This window comes from Rhagoletis pomonella, unplaced genomic scaffold (genome assembly GCF_013731165.1).
Source record: "Rhagoletis pomonella isolate Grant_MI unplaced genomic scaffold, Rhpom_1.0 Rhpom_scaffold_00004, whole genome shotgun sequence".
Taxonomy (NCBI): domain Eukaryota; kingdom Metazoa; phylum Arthropoda; class Insecta; order Diptera; family Tephritidae; genus Rhagoletis; species Rhagoletis pomonella.
This window is the reverse complement of record NW_023458558.1, coordinates 59,338,975-59,358,919: the sequence shown is the minus strand read 5'-3', so window position 1 is coordinate 59,358,919 and position 19,945 is coordinate 59,338,975. Positions and strand designations below refer to the sequence as shown.

The following is a 19,945-nucleotide window of genomic DNA, read 5'->3' as shown; positions in this document are numbered from 1 at the left end:
AATACCAATACTCTCTCTCTAACAGGAGATGGTGCCAGGACTTGATCGTTCACAGTACTTTCGTGGAAGCGGAAATATTCTGACAGTGGACCATTGGCCAGCACCGAGGCCTCTCGACGAGGTATACATGTGTAGTGGAGCGCACTGGACAAGGAGAGAGTGCAAAAATATGCTCGTGGCAGCACCAATAAAACACTTATACCATGTCCCCACCGGAGCTTAACCACGTAGTTGTGGCTGTTGAGTTGGTTATTCCGATAACCCACTTGATTTAACAAGGTTTCTCCATATAAAAATGACAGCAATCAACCATTTCACTGAGGTGGTAGAAGCACATACATACACTTTTAAGTTCATGTATGTTATGCAATTTTTCTCCTAAATACTACTTGAAGTTTTCACTAAATTACACTAAAATTAAATGGCTATAAAACCGCATACTCAAAATACTAATTAATTTGTAAAATTAAATATTTAAATCTGGAAGTTGCAAAATGTTCGGAAACGCTTAATCACACAAATTTTTTTCGAATAACTTTAAAAAAATTTTCGAATAACGTAATGACGAAAACCATAATCATCAAGTGCACCTTGTGAATTTGCAACACTTTACAAGTGTTTCCATCCCACGTCGAAGACTTGTGTTTTTCGCGTCATCTGTGGGTTATTAGCGTTAAAATTGAGGAAACTAACTATTTCATTTTGACACGAAGTTTAATTTTCATCTCTTTTAATTGCATATCGGACACCTTGTGCTCTACAAATTTTGTAATAGATTTGAAGGCTACGAGCTAGTAATAGATTGTGCTATTTACTTGACAATTGCTGCTGGCAACAATTATTTTTAATTAGAATTTGTGCAAATTGGGAAAGGAATAACATTAACATTTCTGACTGAAAATTGCGTATTTAACAGTGCGTGGCAGCTAAGACAACAAAAAATTCATCAACCAATTAATCCGGTAATAGTACTAAACATTTTAAATTATTTAAAGAAATAATGCATAAATGCAGCAAACGCAGTCAACAAATCCAATTGGCACTCTCTGTGGTGGACGCGTGTAGAGCGCCAATTTCTCTGTGTACTTTGTGTTGTGCTCCAGTTTATACATGGTTTTTGTTATTGTAAACTGGCTGCAAGCTACACTGCCTGCTGTGCCTTTTCTGCTGCTGCCTCTTCTTTTTGGGGGGATTATGTTGTTAGTGCATTTGGTTGGGGACTCGTCAGCAAAAGAAATATAATTCAGTCTCTTCTTCGCTGCGTACGGTGCATTCTCGAAAAAATTTAGCTGCTGCGTATAAAGACAACATTGTAATTGTTTTTTTTTCTTACTTGCAGTCAAAAAAAGTACATATATTTTTATATATGCATACATTATTTGTCTGAATCGGCAAAGTGTGATCTTAAAATTAAAAGGAACAAAAAACAGACGGAACCCATCTCTTCCAGATATACATTTTGACTATAGAGAAAAGGAATATAGGAAATGCTACTCAACCGAAACAAGTAATAAGAAAAACCCCAAAAATATACATGTGACCTCCTTTAAAAATTATAATTAACATAAGTTGTCACCTAAATGTGCCAACAATTAGTATATAAGAACAAATTTATCTTATTAATAACTAAGATGTGTTAATAATTTAGTAACAAATGAATGTACATACATACATATGTACGTATTTATCTATGTAAAAGCCCCCGTATCTAGTTGGTCAGAGGCGCCAGCTCACCTCCTACATACGAGTACAACTCGACCAAAATCGTGTGATATATGAGTATAGATGTGGATATGTACGTACATATGTACATACATGCATGTGTGGATAGGTAAAAATACATGGGTATATGGAATTATGCATATCGTCGTTTAAAGTACAAAACCGCGTATCGTCATTCTTCAAAACCGCGTAGAAGCATAAGCAGACGGCAGCGTTGATCCGGATCAACTCGGGGGGAATTAACTGCAGTTGATTCGGACTAAGATCGAGTTACCTGACATTTGCAGCCAAAAATTGAATTTGCTCAAACAAGCTCAGGGCTCGATCCTTATCCACTCGTCCTAAAATCTACTAGCCAGAAATGCGATTGCTTTATAAAAAAGAGAAGCATTTGGAAATATGAGTGTTTTTACTCCCTAAAAAAATATTTATGCAACCTCACATACGCGGTTTTGCATTATGATGATACGCGGTTTTACTTTTGTTGATACGCGCTTTTGTACTTTAACCGACGATATATGTATGAAAGTACATATATGCATGCGTTTATACATACACTTGCGTGCAACTAATTAACAACGACGACTACAAAAATAAAAAAATACGATTTTTGAGTCCGTGCCTCGAGAATTTTAGTTTGTAGGTGAATGGACATCTTGGTAAACTAAACTAATCATGCTTACGCGTTTTAAAATGCTCGTTTAAAAATATTTCAATTTTGAAGCTTGATCCTCAAAAACACTCGAGCAGCTAATTAGCTTTTGACCATAGCTTTGTATCTACGTGGCTTCGCTACATACATAGTACAATTTTGCTCAAATATCCTCTATAGTGATATCCCAGGCTCTCTCTTTCAGGCGTAGCATCAGATTCGACGCATTCATAGTTAGTGCTGCCTTTGGTTTTTGTTTGTTTTTATGTTTTGGTTTAATGATTCTAAATCAAAATAAAATAAATCACAATAAAACAACTCGAAATCAGTGATACCATTCCCACGAATTTCGAATTTGGGGGAGAATTTCGTGATCACGACGGAATTCATGATAGCGATTTCCCGACATGACAACATCAGGATCTCCGTCGGAATTGATCATAGCCCTGCTTATGTTCATCAAAAGATTCTTTGAATTTTCAAACATTGCCAAGCCGAACTGCTTTCAAGAGGGGCCACATATTTTGGATTGATTTCTGATGTAATGCCAATACGCTCCTAAAACCATTGTTCTGCACTCTGACTACTGAGTTATGGGTATTATCCTCCTAGGAAATCGTGCCATATTAGCACCACTAAATAGAAAAAATATAATCATCCGTTACTGATACTTGCTTAAATTGGTCCGAACCCTTTCCAGTTTGAAGATAGCCCCAATGGGTAAACATGACATGCCAAAGGATTGTGATGCTATCGGCATATAATTTTTATTATTGGTATAGTACAAAGTGGACACAGGCTATTGTATTACGGGTGGTGACATATACTTTTTCTATATGATACAATCCTATTTAATTTTATGTAATTACAAAATAGTATAATTTTCCATTAACAGGTCTATTCTGCACGTTACCGAAGATTTTGTAACCGGAAAATTGTATTACCAAAAAAAGTTACCAGTTCTTGTCACCGCGATGCTAGGTACGTTGGTAATGCAGTTAAAATATTTAGCAATTCAGCTATGAAGAATTGTTCAAATCCTGGCATTGCATATTTCACGGGGCAGTACTTTGTTACCAGCTTATGAGATGGTAACAAAATTTACCGGTTACAAGAGTACACAGAATGCGATATTTTTTTGAATGAAAACATCTATAATTCAAAAGTTACGCAACAAATTGATTTAAAAATTTTTCGAGGCTCCAAGTATACGTCTATGAGTTATATCCAAAAGCAACCAGCTTGATATAGTTTACGGCAATGAAAAAAAAGCTAAATAACGCAAAGGTTACCTGTTTTATAGATTTGCCCATATGCTGAAAATACAAAAATTCTAAAAATCAATATCCTTCTATAAAACTTTTAAATTCGTACCACAAAAAAACATTAAAACTTCACCAGAGTTTAGCGTGGGGACATGGTAATTAAAACTCTTCAGCCTCATTGCGCAAGTCATAAATTAGGCTAAATTGTACGCCTCGACAACATTGACGTACGCATTATCCAGCAAATCCAGTACTGATTTTACTGGATGTCGTTTTCGTACGCAAAAACTTGCAAGAAACTAGCAAAAGAGGGGAAATTGAAAGAGCAAAAATGGCAGCTGAACTCGCAAGTTTTACTGGATAATTTTTTACCAGCAACTATTTGCTAGTAAGAAAAACAGCTGATGGCATGATGCTTATTTCACATATATATCACATTATGAAAATAATTGTTTGTGGTGCTTTTAGAGTTGCAATTGACAAAATAAACCTATTGAAATATAGAATAAGATGTAAAATACTAGTTTTCTTGGTTTTGCGTTTTCGTACTCTCTTGTATATTTCACTCATTGGGAGTAAATATTGGCTTACTCTCCGGAATTTGGTTACTGGCAAGTTACTGGATATTTTTTTGCTGGAGAATACGAAAACACAACTATTGTCTACGGCGAAAATCGTCGAAAACTTACAGTGCTGCCAAGTTTTTCCGTTTTAATACACTAGTCGAGTGAAAATTTTACGCAATGACGTGAAATTTTCGATACGATTCGACTCTCGAAAAACGACTGGCATTCGACACGACTCGCGCAATGAGGGTGCTTCTTCAATAAGCACTGTGAATATCAAAATCTATAGTTAAACTCTTGTCAGTACTACGCACTGTGAATTTGGCCCTAAGTATTTTATATACAGGTTAATAGAAGTCACAAGGAGACATCGTTAATTAGTTGCACGCAACTGTATATGTATATACATTAATGTTCGCATACATATATCGTTCCATACGTTGTGCAAGGCCTATCGGCCGGTCGACCAACCTGGTCCCCGAATGGTATGCATTTTTTCTGTCAGTACATATAATCGCAACGAAAAGAGAATATGTACATAAGTTCATATGTAAGTACGTACCTACGTTCATACTTAAAAATATTTTTGCTTCCAACTTCTGTTCGCTCTTTCGTCATATCATTACTCGAAAGAATCACCCCGATAAATATTTTAAAGCAATAATGGTTTTTTTATCATGTACATATGTTTGCTGTTTGTTTGTTCATTTGCCCCTTTGCTTTCAACAGTTTTTAACTTCAGTTGCTGTTCAATCGTACCGGTTCCGCTACTGAACACTCAACCCAACCCCCCTTGCATGTACTATAATTGATAGGCATATTTGCTTGAGGATTTATAAAAGTATACATGTGTATGTACGTATCGTCACCTGAAACGGAAAAAGACGTAACAACATCATAAATGAAATGGAAAACGTCGTGACTTATATTTCAATTTTTTTTTCGCAAAATTATGTGGGGAGTTTTAATTCGATGAAATCCATCATATATGTAAATCAAAAAGCGAATTTTGATTTTTTTATTAGTTATGATTTTTTGCCTGGGCTTCTTAAGGAGCCCAAAATATCAGACCCATAACTTGTTATTTTTTTTTACAATGTAATTTCTCCTTCGTTATAGGCTTTTGTTATATTTAAATATTATAAATTTATTCCGATTCGTGCCGATTGCTTCTGACTCTATACAATTAAATAAAGTGATCATATGGCCCGTGGTGCTTTTCAAATACCGCTAAAACTTGCTAGAATACAACTTTCGGATAGTGTTTCTTCTTGCATATGAAATCATAAGTATGTGGCAATATTTAATATATACAGCGGACTGTTACATTACAATTTTTGGAAGTACTTTTTAAAGCTGCTTTATATTATCTAAAAAATGTGCTCTCCTTATACAACTCAAGAACTACGTATTTATTGAACTGATAAAATAAATTTTGAGCTCAATATTGCAAAAAATAGTCGAACTGTTACGTTACAGAAAAAGACTGTTACGTTACCTGTGCGATATACATACGTGTTGATAGAATTAGGTTCTTAAATGGCTTGTAGTGTGTTTTATGCAATAAGTAGCAGGAATTCAGTGGACTAGCGATTTGAAATGTAATCCAAAGAAATCAAGAACATGATAGTTATGAATACAGATTTGAAAGTATTTTTTCTGTCAGAAATTATGACCATTGGAAGATGACATAATGAGTTAGAAAGCATATGGATGGTTTGGCGATGTTAGATTCGAGGAAACGGCAGTTTGAAGGGCCGTAACTCATGGAGGAAAAAGCGTATAACACCATTCCAGAAAGCGTTTTGAAGGATTATAATTGTACTAGAAAAATACTTGAAATAATTCGAATAGACTTTTAACATTTAATCAGAAAATCGTTTCTTCTTTTGGCCTCGTTACTTTTTGAAATAAAATAAATCTCGCGTTTTTTTTTTATTTTACTGATGACAGATTTTTCCATTTTTTAGCCTGTTGGACTCCGCGTCAAACAACTTTTTGATATTTTGGACATTACCTTAAAAAATTATACCGACTTTATTTTCATTAAGAAAGTTAATCACTGATTATTTTATCGAATACTTTTTTATCAACTTCAAAGCAATACAAGGCAACCGAAGAGAAGCAAGTATAATGCAAAAATGGTGGCCTTTAAATATAGACAACCCTTAATTTCATGTTGTGCTTTTTTTAATTTTCATTAATTTAAAAGTGTATCAGGATTATGTGAACTTCCATGTTTGAAAGAAGGAGATTCGTGTTAATATTTATATTGTCTGAAACCTCAGAATATGTGTGACCCAGATATAGGCCCCTATTATGAGTTGCATTCGATTTTCGACTGTGGTCGAAAGTGCTGAGCGAACGAATTTTCATTTGGTATTATGGCGCTCATTCGATGAAGAATAGCGCTATTGTGAATTTCGCTCGTTTAGGTTGTTCACAATAGTATATTTTTCACCGCTGAGAAGCTTTGTTTACAAATCGAGCAAACTAAATAGTGTGCTTATACATATTTATGCAAATTTGTTCTAATTAAAATGAAGTAAAAAAGAAAGCAATTTTATAAAAACGTGGTAAAATGAGTACAACGAGTTCTGGTTCAACGATTCGTCAGAGGATGAGAGCTTAGTAAACTGGCCAGGAGTAGCAAATGCTCTCTTAAACATTTAAGTTTATTAGTCTTTCGAATATATTTTGATATAAAATATATTTAAGAAATTTGTCTACAGATTCATTAAAAAGTTCCGACCATCTAAAGAGGCGTTTGTGAGCCAAATCTATTTAAAATATTTTAAAACTATCAACAGCGCTACGATTTTGTTCTCAGAGATCGTGCCAACAGAGCATTGGGATTTTCTTTCACAAGTAAAACCAGCCTTTCGAGCTTGTGTTTAGTATTCACGATGTTAGAACTGCATGAAATTAATAAAAATTGTTTAAAATTAGTGTCTAGCCGCCAAAATGTAAGAAAACATATACAAAAACATAAGCAAAATTCTGTTCGACAGAAAATTCGATACTCAACGAAAATTTCGACACGCCTGCATAGCTCATAATACGAATTTTACTTTCAATCTTCGATAGCCAGCGAAGATCGAAAATCGAATGCAGCTCATAATAAGGGCCATAATCAAAAATCTGCGAAACCTGAAAAAAAATGTTCCCCCCGTATGCTTTTAATTTTATACACTTTATATATAGGGGCCCGTAATTTTTTAGTCCCGGGCCCAAGATTTCTCTCGACGGCCCTATATGTATGTACATTTATATTTAGTAGTTGTAAAACTATTCAATAGCTCTACTATTCGATCAAGTCCGTTCTAGTACGCGAGTATTTGGGTTTAAAATATTCGAAGACTCAGGGGACAAGAAGCAAGTAAAGGGTTCGATTTCGAGACTAGACGATGCAGCTGTCTTCTTCTATTTGTTGCTTTCAAGATTTTTTCTTCAATCTCAAAAAATATGTAATTCGTTCGAAAACTATGCAAGGCCTTTCAAATAATGAAGGTATTCACTCGACAAATAACTTTTACAAGTTCTTATAAAATCGGGTTCGTTTGCACAAAAAATTTGCATTTCATTCGTAGGGGAAGCTGCAAGTTCATGTTGGTAAAATTTTTTCCAACAAGAATTTGCAAGCAGGAATTTGGGACGTGGTTGCATTTTTATCAACAATAACTTGAATGAAAAGTTCATTAAATTTAAAAATACATAAACTTCGACGGATTGCTGTTGAAAGAAGTGTGTAAATATTTTTTAACTTAATTATTTTAGTTGATTCCAGTGATAAGAAAGGTGCTTGGTGTAATCGGCGCGCAGTCGGAACCATTATCCATGTAGGAAATTCGACAGTAACTACGACAAAAAAATTAAAGTGTATGTTAAAGAAAGGCAGAATAAGCAGAAATACATATGTGTATGTACGGCATAACAGCTTAAGTCGGGAGGTTGGATTTAGTTTAATGTTCAATTGTTTTTGTTGTTGTTGCTTCCATATATCTAACGAATAAACACAAGTTATTTCTATATGGAAGAAAACGACAAAATAGTTCTACAAAAATAACGGTAGTTCTTAGACGCTTGAAACTTCTGAGGAAAAAGTTTGAAATTTATAACCAAAGTAGTGTTTTTTTTTTTAGTTTTCTGCATATTTTTAGATATGGTTTTATATGAGTTTAAGCAGGAAATGGACTGTGTTTTAAGTGAAAATTCTTAAAAATAAATAAATAAATATACATATTTAAGTGGCAACGAAAGCTGCATTTTTTTGTAAGCGAGCAACCCTGTTGGTAGTTGGCAAGAAACATGTGATTAGTTTAACGGGATTTAGACACAAAAAAACAATTTAAATGAGTAATTATGCGAGGAATTTGCGTAATATGTATATATACTTATTTAAAATATAGGTCACGTATATATGAAAACAAAAATTTCGCTCTACACTTTCCCATTAACAATTCACAATAGAGCAGTTTTTTCACTTAACTCGCTGAACTCCGATAAATAGCCGAGTTTGTGTTGTTGCTTTGCGTGTATTTCGTCATTTAAGCTAGTGTTCTTTTGTAGCTCGGTTGCAAAAGAATGCACCTAATATCAATTAGAATTAAGTTGCAAATTATATTTCCGCTACTGTAACATCTACGTTAAATTTTGAATTTGGGTTGTATATATTCGACTACCCGATTTGTGTTTAATCGAAAAGTCTGAGGAGAGCGGTTAGCCGATTACTTTATACGTTACATATGATTCATTACTACGATATCTTTAACCGGCTATCTGTTTTCGACTACAGTCACAGTTGTTGTTGTTGTTTTTGTAACAGCATACGAAGTCGTATAAGCTGAATGCGATAAAGGGTACGTTAATTAGTTAGATTCTGATTAATCAATATGTAATTAATCGGAAAATTTATCATTTTAATTAATCAAAAATAATTATTCTTTGATTAATCAATTATTCGGCTTTCGATTAATCAAATTGTGCGGTGAATTGATTAATCGCACATCCCTAATGTATTTACATATGTATACAAATTGTAGTCTTATGAACTTTTTGCTTTTGTTTTCTTTCACACATTTTTCTTTATTTATGTGACGTTGCTTTGCAGCTGTTCATTAGTTTATTGTTGAGAAGGAAGAAGAGATGTATAAGCTAACATATATACATATTTACATATGTATGTATTCATCCACTAAATGGTATTCTTATAATAATAATTTTAATTTCTTTGATGTACTTTAGTTTTAAATACGCGCATACATACATAATTATTACACAATGCATTCATGAGGAAATAGAAAATGATTTAGTAAGCGTAAAAAATGTCTACTGTGTACATATGTAATTACAAATTAGTGATAAATGTGGGCGCAATCTTTTCTATAAATACACTTCGTTTATCAATTTGATCTATTTATTTTCTTACACTCCCTACATACCGACTCACAATAATTCAGTTAGCCCACGAGCTAGAAAATGCCAATTTGATCAATTTCGGAGCGTCGAACTGTGTGCTCTCTTAGACATTCCCCAAGCGTACATACGTATGTATGTAGATAAGTTGTTCGTTCTATTTCTCGTTCTCGTATCTGCAAAAGCTTTTTTTTTATCAATATCAACAAATTTTATGGACATTAGAGTGATCCAAAATAACTTACCTAACGAATTTATGGTCTTTAAAGGGCCTATTTACTGAGAAGAAAATTCTCTCGTTTGGAAAAATTTGTATTCCAATTTTAAAATGTGTCGGTGACAATTTAAATTTTCAATGTAAATAACTTGTACACAAATTAGTTTTCATTAAAAATGTTATATGAATTAAACCGTTTGACTATGTAGGACTATGTAGACTCAAATATGTATATATTTAGGGGCTATGAAAGTTGATAAAGGTAGAGATATGTAGTTTTATGGCTTTATTATTGGAAATATTCATGCTAAATGAAAAACTTACACTAAAATTATACGAAATGTGTAGAAGATGTTGATTTTGAGCTAGATTTGTCAGAGAAGAGAGAGTTTTAATCCACTTATTTATTTTTTATTGCATTTTTAAACATTAATATTCTCTTTAATTATTTGGCCCAAATCAACCAATTGAAACAAAAGCAATCTCTTTTGCAAGTAATGCAATTACATCGCTAGCAATATCCTAATTGCAATGAACTGGATTTTACTAGTAATTAAAAAGAATATTAATGCTTAAAAATGCAATCAAAAATAAATAAATGGATTAAAACTTCCACTACTTGAAGTAGCTCCAACCCAACAAACAATTTTACAGAAATTTAACCCAAATCCACAAATTGAGACAAAATATCGGTGAGCAGATCCGAATAACTTACGGAAGTAGCTCAACCCAACATACGAAATTGCTATAACTCGGTCAGCAATATCATTAACATATTTAACACTCGTAATCGTCTCTAAAACAACAAAATTCTGGTTATTTTTTTTTTAGAGAATTTAATGCCTTACAAGAATATGTAAAGAAAAACGGTCCAATAGATATAACAGCATTCCCCAAAACTCGTTGAGGAATTATGCATTGAAAAGAATAAATCTTGACCCGGTTCAATAAAGCATGCCAGTCGTTTTTCTTCTCTGACGAATAGAAATGTCACGTGAAGCCAGGTTCTTCTCCATCTGGTCTTCCCATTGCAAATGAGGACTTCCTCTTCCTCTGGATTTCAGGCCGAATCATTTCCATAAATCTGTGCGAAACGGTCTAGTTTTTGTTGCTGTTGTATCGGCTTACATAGGCCTACCTAGATCGGGTTTTCGCTTATTCGTTGTCGCCAAGATGAACTTAAACTTCTGTTAGTTTTTTTTTTACCCGTGGAATCAGTCTAATGAAAATTAGGAAAATTGTTAATATTTCATATCGACGCCTCCAAACCATACCATGTTAAGTCTGACTAAGCTTAAGGTGACTTAACATGGTATGGTTTGGAGACGTCGCTATGTGCTCTATTTCTTCCATTGTAATCTGAGACTCGTTTTCGAATGATGGATGTTTAACCGTGCCCTGTCTTGAATTGAAAACGCTGTGGTAGCAGGAAGAAATAGTATTCCTACAGCATTGCTCATTAGAGGTCTTACTGCGCACTCACGATAGTCGGGTCTACATAACCGAAAGGATCCTGGTTTATATCTGGCCAAGGACTGTCCCTCCAACATTATTCCCCAAAAATTCTGGGGAATTAGTATGCTGTTAAAACAACAACTAGAGGTCTAACTGTGTTTGCTTTTCTCTGGAATGATATACTAAACTGTTTGTAACAGCTCGTGGCTCAACTCCGATTTTTACCTTTTACCTAAAACCTCTTTGCGCCGGTTTCTCAATGTCTGGTTAACACTGACTAGCGGTTAAACATGGTTATCAACGTTATCGACTCCCTTTTATATGTTATGGAGGCGATCACGTCGATAATGATGTTTAACCTGAAGTTAGTGTTAACCAGAAGACATTGAGAAAATGGCCCTTATTTTTTCTTTTGTCTGCAATGTCATTAATGGTTTCATGTTCTGTATACCGCTGCTAATTGCCCACTAATAGTCATTATTATGAATGGTTTTAAATCAGCGACGGTATGCGCTCTTTTTTCATAAAATATGTATGTATGTATACAATTTTAATGGTTCATTGAAATTGTTTAAACCTTGTTCTAGGCTTTACGAAAACTTATCGATAAACATGGAAACCAAATTAGGATTTTCCCATTCCGGTGCAATTTTAAATAGGCATACGTTTTGCCTTAAACAATTCCAAAAAGAAGTTGTTTAATTGTTTATTAAACCCGGTGATCAAATTTGAAATAATCAAAAAAATGTCTTGCGAACACAGATTACAGGCGGATGAATGGCTATAGTATCGAGCATCTTCACCTATCCATCTCTCATCATTAGTTGATATACCCATTCCGTTTCGAAACAAACTCATACACCCCTTTGCTATAATCCATCGTAGATTCGATTTTGCTACGAATCGTAAAATTGGTATGCTGAAATCCGCGTTGTCGTATGCTAATACTTTCGAAATTAATATCAATAAAATAAAGTGTGTAAACGCAAAAGATGTAAGTTAAAGTGTAATTAGAAATTGGATTGTTATTAAATATTTCCAACATATGTACATATGTATCAGGTCGAAGATCACAACAAATCGGTCGTTATGCGAAAAAAATGGTGGAATGCATTAGCGAAAGGCTGGACATTGTTCGAGGCTTTGCAAAATGTTTAAAGTTTTTGTCAACGTTTTTTAGAACGTGGATTGCGCCAACCAAACAACAAAATCTTTCCCCAACACCATGTTGGTAACTTCCTTCAGCGAAAAACCTCAAAACTGCCATCAATCTACCGATGATGATTTTACACTTCGCTCAAGCTCTTCCTCCATAATTATTAAAAACGCTTTTAAATGCATCTTTGTTGAGACGGAAAATATTCATAAGCTAAATGGATCAGAACTACTAGCAATCTGCTTTGTATATTAATGCAACTGTTAGTTCTTCCTCCTGAGACAAAAGTGCTCCGGCCACTGATTCCATTGTATTCTACTTAAATAAGGACAATTATTTTCAAATAAAGACTAAACAAATTTGTTTTTTAATTTCCCTATTCACTTGCAATTATATTTATTTTGATTTGTTTCTGTCAAAGCAGTTGATTCAAGACTTCGAATTTCACGCTTTCAAAGGCCCTACACACGCATTGATTTATCGGCCAATCAGTTGATCAACCTACTTAACAAAACAAACAAACAATTTTTATTTTCTCCAACCTGACAAACAACTTGACGAAGGTTTGCCAACTTGCGTACACACGGTTTATTTACCAACAACTTCTAGCGGTTGGCTAACTGGTTGGCCGATAAATCGATCAGTGTGTAGGGCCTTTTAGCTGGCAGTGCCGTTGATAGTTACGATCGGATTACAGCATACCAGTTTTGGATTTTTCGAAACGGAACTACGAAGATTTGGATTACAGCATACGGGTGATAAATTTGGTGGAAACCCAATGTATACATTCTCTTTTATCACCCATGTTTCAGAAACCCATCATACCAAATAATACTGGCTAGAAACTTCTGACTAAATATCGGCATTTTGCTGTTAATTCGGCACTTTTACGACTATTTATTACTTTTGCATTCACATGCTTTTCCGTACATTCGTATATTCCTGATGTCATTAGCTTTCAATTAGTCATTCGTAAATCTCTTGTATGTACATATGTATATTCACTTGAGCCGATACCGATATTACTACTCGCCAAGTTTCTATCCGCACCATTTTTTGCGCTCTCTCACACAATTTGTAAAAATGTCCAATTGCATTCAAATGTACTCTTATTTTCTCGATCGTCAAATCGGTTCTCTGTTTACTTCGCCCCTACGATTAATGTCGCTTTTGACTTCTGATTCGATTTGCCGGCACAGCGCTGAACTCGTAGGTTTTCAGTGTATTGGTTAATTGAAAGCGTACACTTGTCGGTTTCGGCGATTATAAAATTCGAGTTTTGTTATTTGTCAGTTGATCGCTGGAATCCAAACGTGAAACGAAATTGTTTGGTGTACATACTGTAGCTAACAGTCATTTTTATCAGCCAGAATAGCTTGCGGTTATCACGCGTTGATATAGTTTCCCTCGAGCGTTGTTTCGTGCCAAGTGGTTTAAGTGGTTACTTTGTAATAAAAAGTTTACTAAAGAATGAGGTAGCTTAATTAAGTAAGACTACACAAAATTTCAAAATTAAATAGCAACGTAACAAAGAAAAATTTAAGGATCGCTAGATCAAAAGTTCGTGCTTTAAAGGTGATTGAAATCATTCAATCTAAGTAGATTGTTTTCGACAGTTCTCAATGTAATTGTGCACATCATGTGATATGAAATTTTTTCGTTTTTTTGTGCGTAAAAGTGAAAACTGTTTTAAGTTGTATTTTATTGAAATTGATTATGGCTCGGACTATCTTCTATAATAAGTAGTGTAGCTGATTTCACGAGTCATTGCATTCAAATTGTCCATATCAAATGTATACATAAGTATGTATGTATGCCCTGAACGGCTTGTTACTGATTGCATGACAGTTGAATGTAAAACATATCAGAACCCAATAGGAAATTATTTACTCCTAGTTAAGTCTTCATAATGTACAATTAGGGAATTCAAAAACGTCAAAAGTGTGGTATAGTTGACGTCTGTAGGCATTTTTATAGCACATTTAATTTAATAAAATGCAAGTTTGAAGTCGCTACAAAATACCATTGATTTTTGAGAATTCTTTTTGTCAGGGGTGTCACGCATTTTCTTTCATATAAAAATAGATTATGTTCATGCGTTATATCAGAGCTTCCCAAACTTTTTTTCTCGTAGACCCCTTTCAAAAATTGACTGGTTTCGGTGGGCCCCCTGCTGATACATTTCTAAACATTCCCAAAGCACGTAAAAAATGAAATGTAAATATAACAATGTAAATTTGCATCGCGGATGAATTCGAAAACTCATCTCGGGGTGGCCAAAATAAAACTAAAATATTTTCTTGTGTTCTATTTATAAAAATAATGTGATTACACACTTGCAGGTTTTAAAAAATAGAGCTCGTAAATCCGTCAAAATACTCTCTCGCCCTGAGGAGTCATATTTTTCAAGAGCACTCCGAGCGCTAGCGTTATTTACATTATCTTCACCATAAACTCATCAAATGTTCGGCTCACTCATGACTTTGCAAGTAGAGTATTTGTAAAATAGTTTATTTGTGTTGATGGCATCATTTTTGTTTTTCTCGCTCCGAGTTTTAAAGTGAGGCGAAAAATATTTATCACATTTTTAAAACACAACACTTAAAACATCAAAACGGCTCAGCTTTTTACGCCAAACTTTTAACTCAGAAACTGACAATGGAGAAAAGAACGAGTCTAGAAAAATCTATGACCAACAACCAAGCAAGCAAGAAGCACAAAAAGTGTTCCATAGTCTCATCCTCTTCAAGGCAAGATCGGCAAATTGACTTGTCATTTACGCCTATCACAGTCAGGTGTTTGTGCCATGTGAAGTGACCAGTCGCAGGCCAGCAAGTTGTCTGCAGTTGCTCAGTGAAAGCAAAAAATTAGACAGACCTTCTGAGATTAAAGGCAACATGAGTTTTGCCCACCTTCATCTCTTCGATGCCTCCGAGTCATTGCTGAGCGAAGTACCGAAGGTGGGAACGCTAAAAACTCTGGCCAAATGGTCAGATGTCTTCTGAGTGACTAGGCACTCAGAGTAAAGCAACCTCGTTTTGTTTACCACCATAATTTAATCGCGACTTGCATTGCCGAACTAGTTTGGAAGTACTTAAATAGAGGGCTGATCAATGCCTTAAGTGCAGCTTGGTTGTCACTTCAGACTCGTAAACTCCTTCCCCTCCACCTATGTTCCACCACGTAGTCCATGGCTTTGAGGATTGCAATTACTTCAGCCTGGAAGACCGAAGCATATTCCCCCACAGAAAAATGTAGATTATACCCATTAACTTCGAAAGCCATCAGTGAAGATTCGACAATGCGTGAGTAAGGTCTCAGTGATGGAATTAAACCAGCATTCAGTCTCAGGGAACTCAACATTATAGAAACTCATCAACAAAGGTAATGGTGGCGTACTATTCTGTAGCATTGAAAAGACACAAGTGCTTAAATCTGCTGACAGCAATTTCCGCTGCGCCCCACTCAGTTTTATACCAACATCCGGTTCATTTTAGTCTGCAGTGATGGTAAGTGCAGCAGTGCGTCAAGAGCACTATACACCACTCAAAAAAATTTAATTTTAACAAAGAGGCTATCTTTACTATCGAAACCAGATAAATTTCCGTGGACCAACACTTCCAACTCATGGACCCCCATATTTTATTCACGCCGACGTAGACCGCCGTCGCGCAACACCGCTAATAAAAAAAAAAATCCAAAAATCAACGGTATTTTTTAGTGACTTCAAACTTGCACTTTATTACACTAGAATTTAATGGGCTATAAAACGGCATACCCAAAAAAAATTCTGAATGAAAAGTGTGAAATTTTGATGAAAAGTAGACGATTTTGTTTTAATTGTTACAAAATAAGAAAGTTTGTGATTTATGGATTTTGTTGTAGTGTGCGTGTGAACTATATACCCGGAGTGCTTCACTGCGACTTAAAATTATTTTTTGTGCTGTTACTTCCTCCCAAAAATCGTATGGCTTCATTCATAAAAAATAAAATAGATTTGAAGAGGTTTATGAAGTGAGATTTTTAAATAAATTTTGAAATTTATGATACATACTTTATTTTTGTAAATAAGGGCGTTTGTTAATATATTTTCCAAGGTGTTTAAATCCTGGAAATTTAATTTATAGAATGTGTACTAATTCAGTATTTACCTTAGCTTATCACTTTAACTGAAAAACATTTTCGGCAGTAAGCTTTCTTAAACCTCCTAAGTTTGATACCCGTATTTCATTTGTTTTAACAATTTATTAATTGAATACAAATTTTCAGACAGGGGGCAACCCTCCTAAAAAATATTTGAATAAATGTTTATGACAATTTGAATGTTCATGACAGTTTTGAAGCCCATTAAGTTTTAGTATAATAAAGTATAAGTTGTTTAACATTTTTTTTTGTATGGAGAAAATGAACAACACCTTCTACAAAGTTTACAAAATATCAACAGAAAGTCCTAGCTACTTAAACTTTGAACTTGGATTGTTATGCCGAATTTTCACTAGGCATTGAAATGACAAACAAATTGGGCCATTGAAAAAATTTCATGTAGAAACGAACTTTTAATGTCTTTTTATTAATATAACGAGCGGTAATGTTTTAGTGATACACTTTCTGATTAAATTTTTTAATACATTATTTTCGGTAATGGTTGTTGAAAAGAGAGCGTTAAGCACAATGGATTTGGCAACAATAATGTTATCACACTCATATGTAGCTTTCAATGCTCGAGAGTGTACGCAAAATCGTCTATTGCGCGGCATCTTAGCTCATTTCTCTTCTAATACTTTTTTTGATAGCTTCTAATATTTTTTCGCATATGTATATTTTTGCATACGTATGTTGGAATACATTCTTACTACCAGTTTGTCTAATCATTATCAGTGAACGTAGTATTATGTAGTACAAACATAAGCACTTAAGAGTAAATTTTATGTGAGATTTTTATATTTTAATTTCTTGTATTCTCTTTACAAATACCAAAGAATTTCTTGTATTTAGAACGCAAATAGGCAGAAATAAATTCTGAAATATATAGTGTCAGTATTTTTATCAAAGGCCATCTCAATAAGTCATGGAACCGTGAAAGGGAAGTCAAAAATGAGCTAAAATACCATTTTATTAAATACTTTTTAACATTTTCCGTGCATGTAGCTGGTTGGAGTTTCCGGATAACAGCGTTTGATGGCCTTAAAATATATCAAATTTCATTGATATTTTCTGAAAGTACACCTTTCCCAAAAATAAACCCCTGCCGAATTTGTAAGAGTTATCTTTAATTGATTTAAATGATCATCCTAATGTTTTAGGATGTACCCAGCTCAAAAAGGGTTCGAAAATACATAATTTTACTCGTACCTGGAGAGGCCCTAACTAATTTTTTTTCGTAAATCCAGCTTTGTAATAAGGACAGCGATTATTCACTAGCTATCCAAGAGAATTAAAAAAAAATATCACAGCGCAATATCAAACATGGGCTTTAATAAAAATGGAAATTGAAAGAAATTACAAACTAAAGAACTTTACTTTTTATTAAATTTTTAAATTTCTGCAGGGACCAAAAAATGTTAGATAAGGTCTTTCTGTCCATATCAAGGGCTATGTGTATGTATCTTCATTTATTTATTATGTATTTACCTACCAGCAAAAGCCGATGGGAGATTTCGAGGTAGATAATACACTTCTGAAGAACGTGTGCTATGGGTATGTATGTTGATATTTTGTATCAGACGAAAAAATCGAAGTCATTCAGGAACCTCTAATCTTCTATGATATCTTATAGCATAGACAGACTTCAACGTTGATCCCGATTAACTGAGCAGTTGATTTGATAAAATTTTTATCCTGACAGACGTCATTAATGCGTCCCGCGAGGTCGTGGGTTCGAGTCTCACGGCCAATAGAATTTCCATTTAATTTTTTCTGTTAATTCAATTATTACTTTTTTTATTGTACATAATTATATGTTTTTGTTATTTTATGGCCTTATAACAATTATATTCAACAATTTTTATTGAGCTTGAGGCCGTTTTTAATGAAAAAGTTATTGTGGAAAAGCAACAATGATTAGAAAAAATTGTAGAATTGATAGCTATTTCGGAAATCAGCACATTTCGCCTTGTAAATTATCGTTGGGTTTTTTTCCTATTTTTCATTTGTTAAGCCAACACAACCTAGCTATTCCGCTGCAATTCACACTTGATCATGTGGTTGTTGGTTTTGTTAGTTTTTGTTAATAATTCATTGCGTCATATAGTTCAGCTGATTAAACAAAAAGCAGAAAAGATTTCTACATTTCAATACTTGGAAAATTTGGCTTACATATTTAAAATATTAGAAAAAAATTCGCAGAGTTTTGCAATTTCGTAACCCAAGTCAAAATCCACTTCTGTTTTTTGTAACGTCACGCCAGAGCATATGTTTACTAATATCTCTAAATCTCCACTACCAACAGTTGTATTTTTATTTTTTTTTTTACTGAGTAAAAGTTGAGTTAATTACTATGTAAATATAGAGAAACCGTTTGAACATTTTTAATATTAAAATTTCTTTTTAACATTTTAGCATACAAATTTCACGTGACGCCAGATTGGAAATGCCCATATGCACATATTTATTAATATGATTGTATGAACATATCCGAGGTCTTATATTCAATACCCTCTATCTGCAATTTTCAGAAAAATTCGTTTCTGATATTGAAACCCATCTGGGACTTACCTGTCATGACTGAAGTTAACTCTAACTTTGCAAATTCTACCAACAAGCTATTTATATGGTTAGAATTAACAGCATCCACCAGATAAAGGGTATTGAATATAAGCCCTCGAAATAACTCGTTTGCTGTGCGAACTTCATATTTCAGTTCAGTACTCAGAAATGGTTGCCATTGCTATTTTATGTTGTGCAAAAGATTTATTAATATAAATAATTATAATTTATTATATTTCAAAACAGGATGAACATAACTCATAACATAATATTCTGTTATATTTAAAATCAAACAAGTTAAAAAAGCCAATTAGCTCCTTTTGAATTCAATATCCCAACTAACATCCATGTGGCGCTAATTTGCCATTGATTGTCGTAATTAGGGATACTTGTTTTAAATATGCCATGATAATATGTACGTGTCTGACATTTTTATAGCAACGATAGAGCTACCAAGAAAAAAATATCATGATAACCCGAAAATGCCAATAACAAAAAACAGTACGTATGTAGTATATCAACAGCGTTCAGAATTTTGGTTGGCTGTGAGCCAAAGTATTTTCCGCTAAATGCGTATCTAGTATATGGCTAGCAGGCCAGTCTGGATTGATTCTTTTCTTATTGCGTCGAATTCAGTTATGTGGGCGCACACATTTGCACATAAATGTATGTAGTATAGTACATATGTAGAAAAATCGAGTAGTTCGCATGGCGGCGAGATAAGGCCCACTAATGAGGTGCAACAATTTTTGGCGGGAAGTTGAGTTGTGGGAATTTTTTCATTTGCTGTTT

General features: G+C 34.0%; 1 protein-coding gene across 3 annotated transcripts in view; it reads left to right on the top strand.

The window, feature by feature from the left end:
• Window positions 1–875: 875 nt before the first annotated feature.
• Window positions 876–19,945, top strand: part of LOC118737886 (phosphoribosyl pyrophosphate synthase-associated protein 2) — a 145,754-nt gene continuing 126,684 nt past the window's right edge. The window contains exon 1 of one of the 3 annotated variants that reach the window (XM_036468698.1): window positions 876–962. Coding sequence is in view for 2 of the 3 variants with exons in the window: in XM_036468697.1 (XP_036324590.1) it covers window positions 1,488–1,507 (20 nt within the window). In the remaining variant the exon portion in view is untranslated. Of the gene's footprint in view, window positions 963–1,256; window positions 1,508–19,945 lie in introns of those variants that run through there. The other 2 variants (XM_036468697.1, XM_036468695.1) reach the window with 2 other exon arrangements.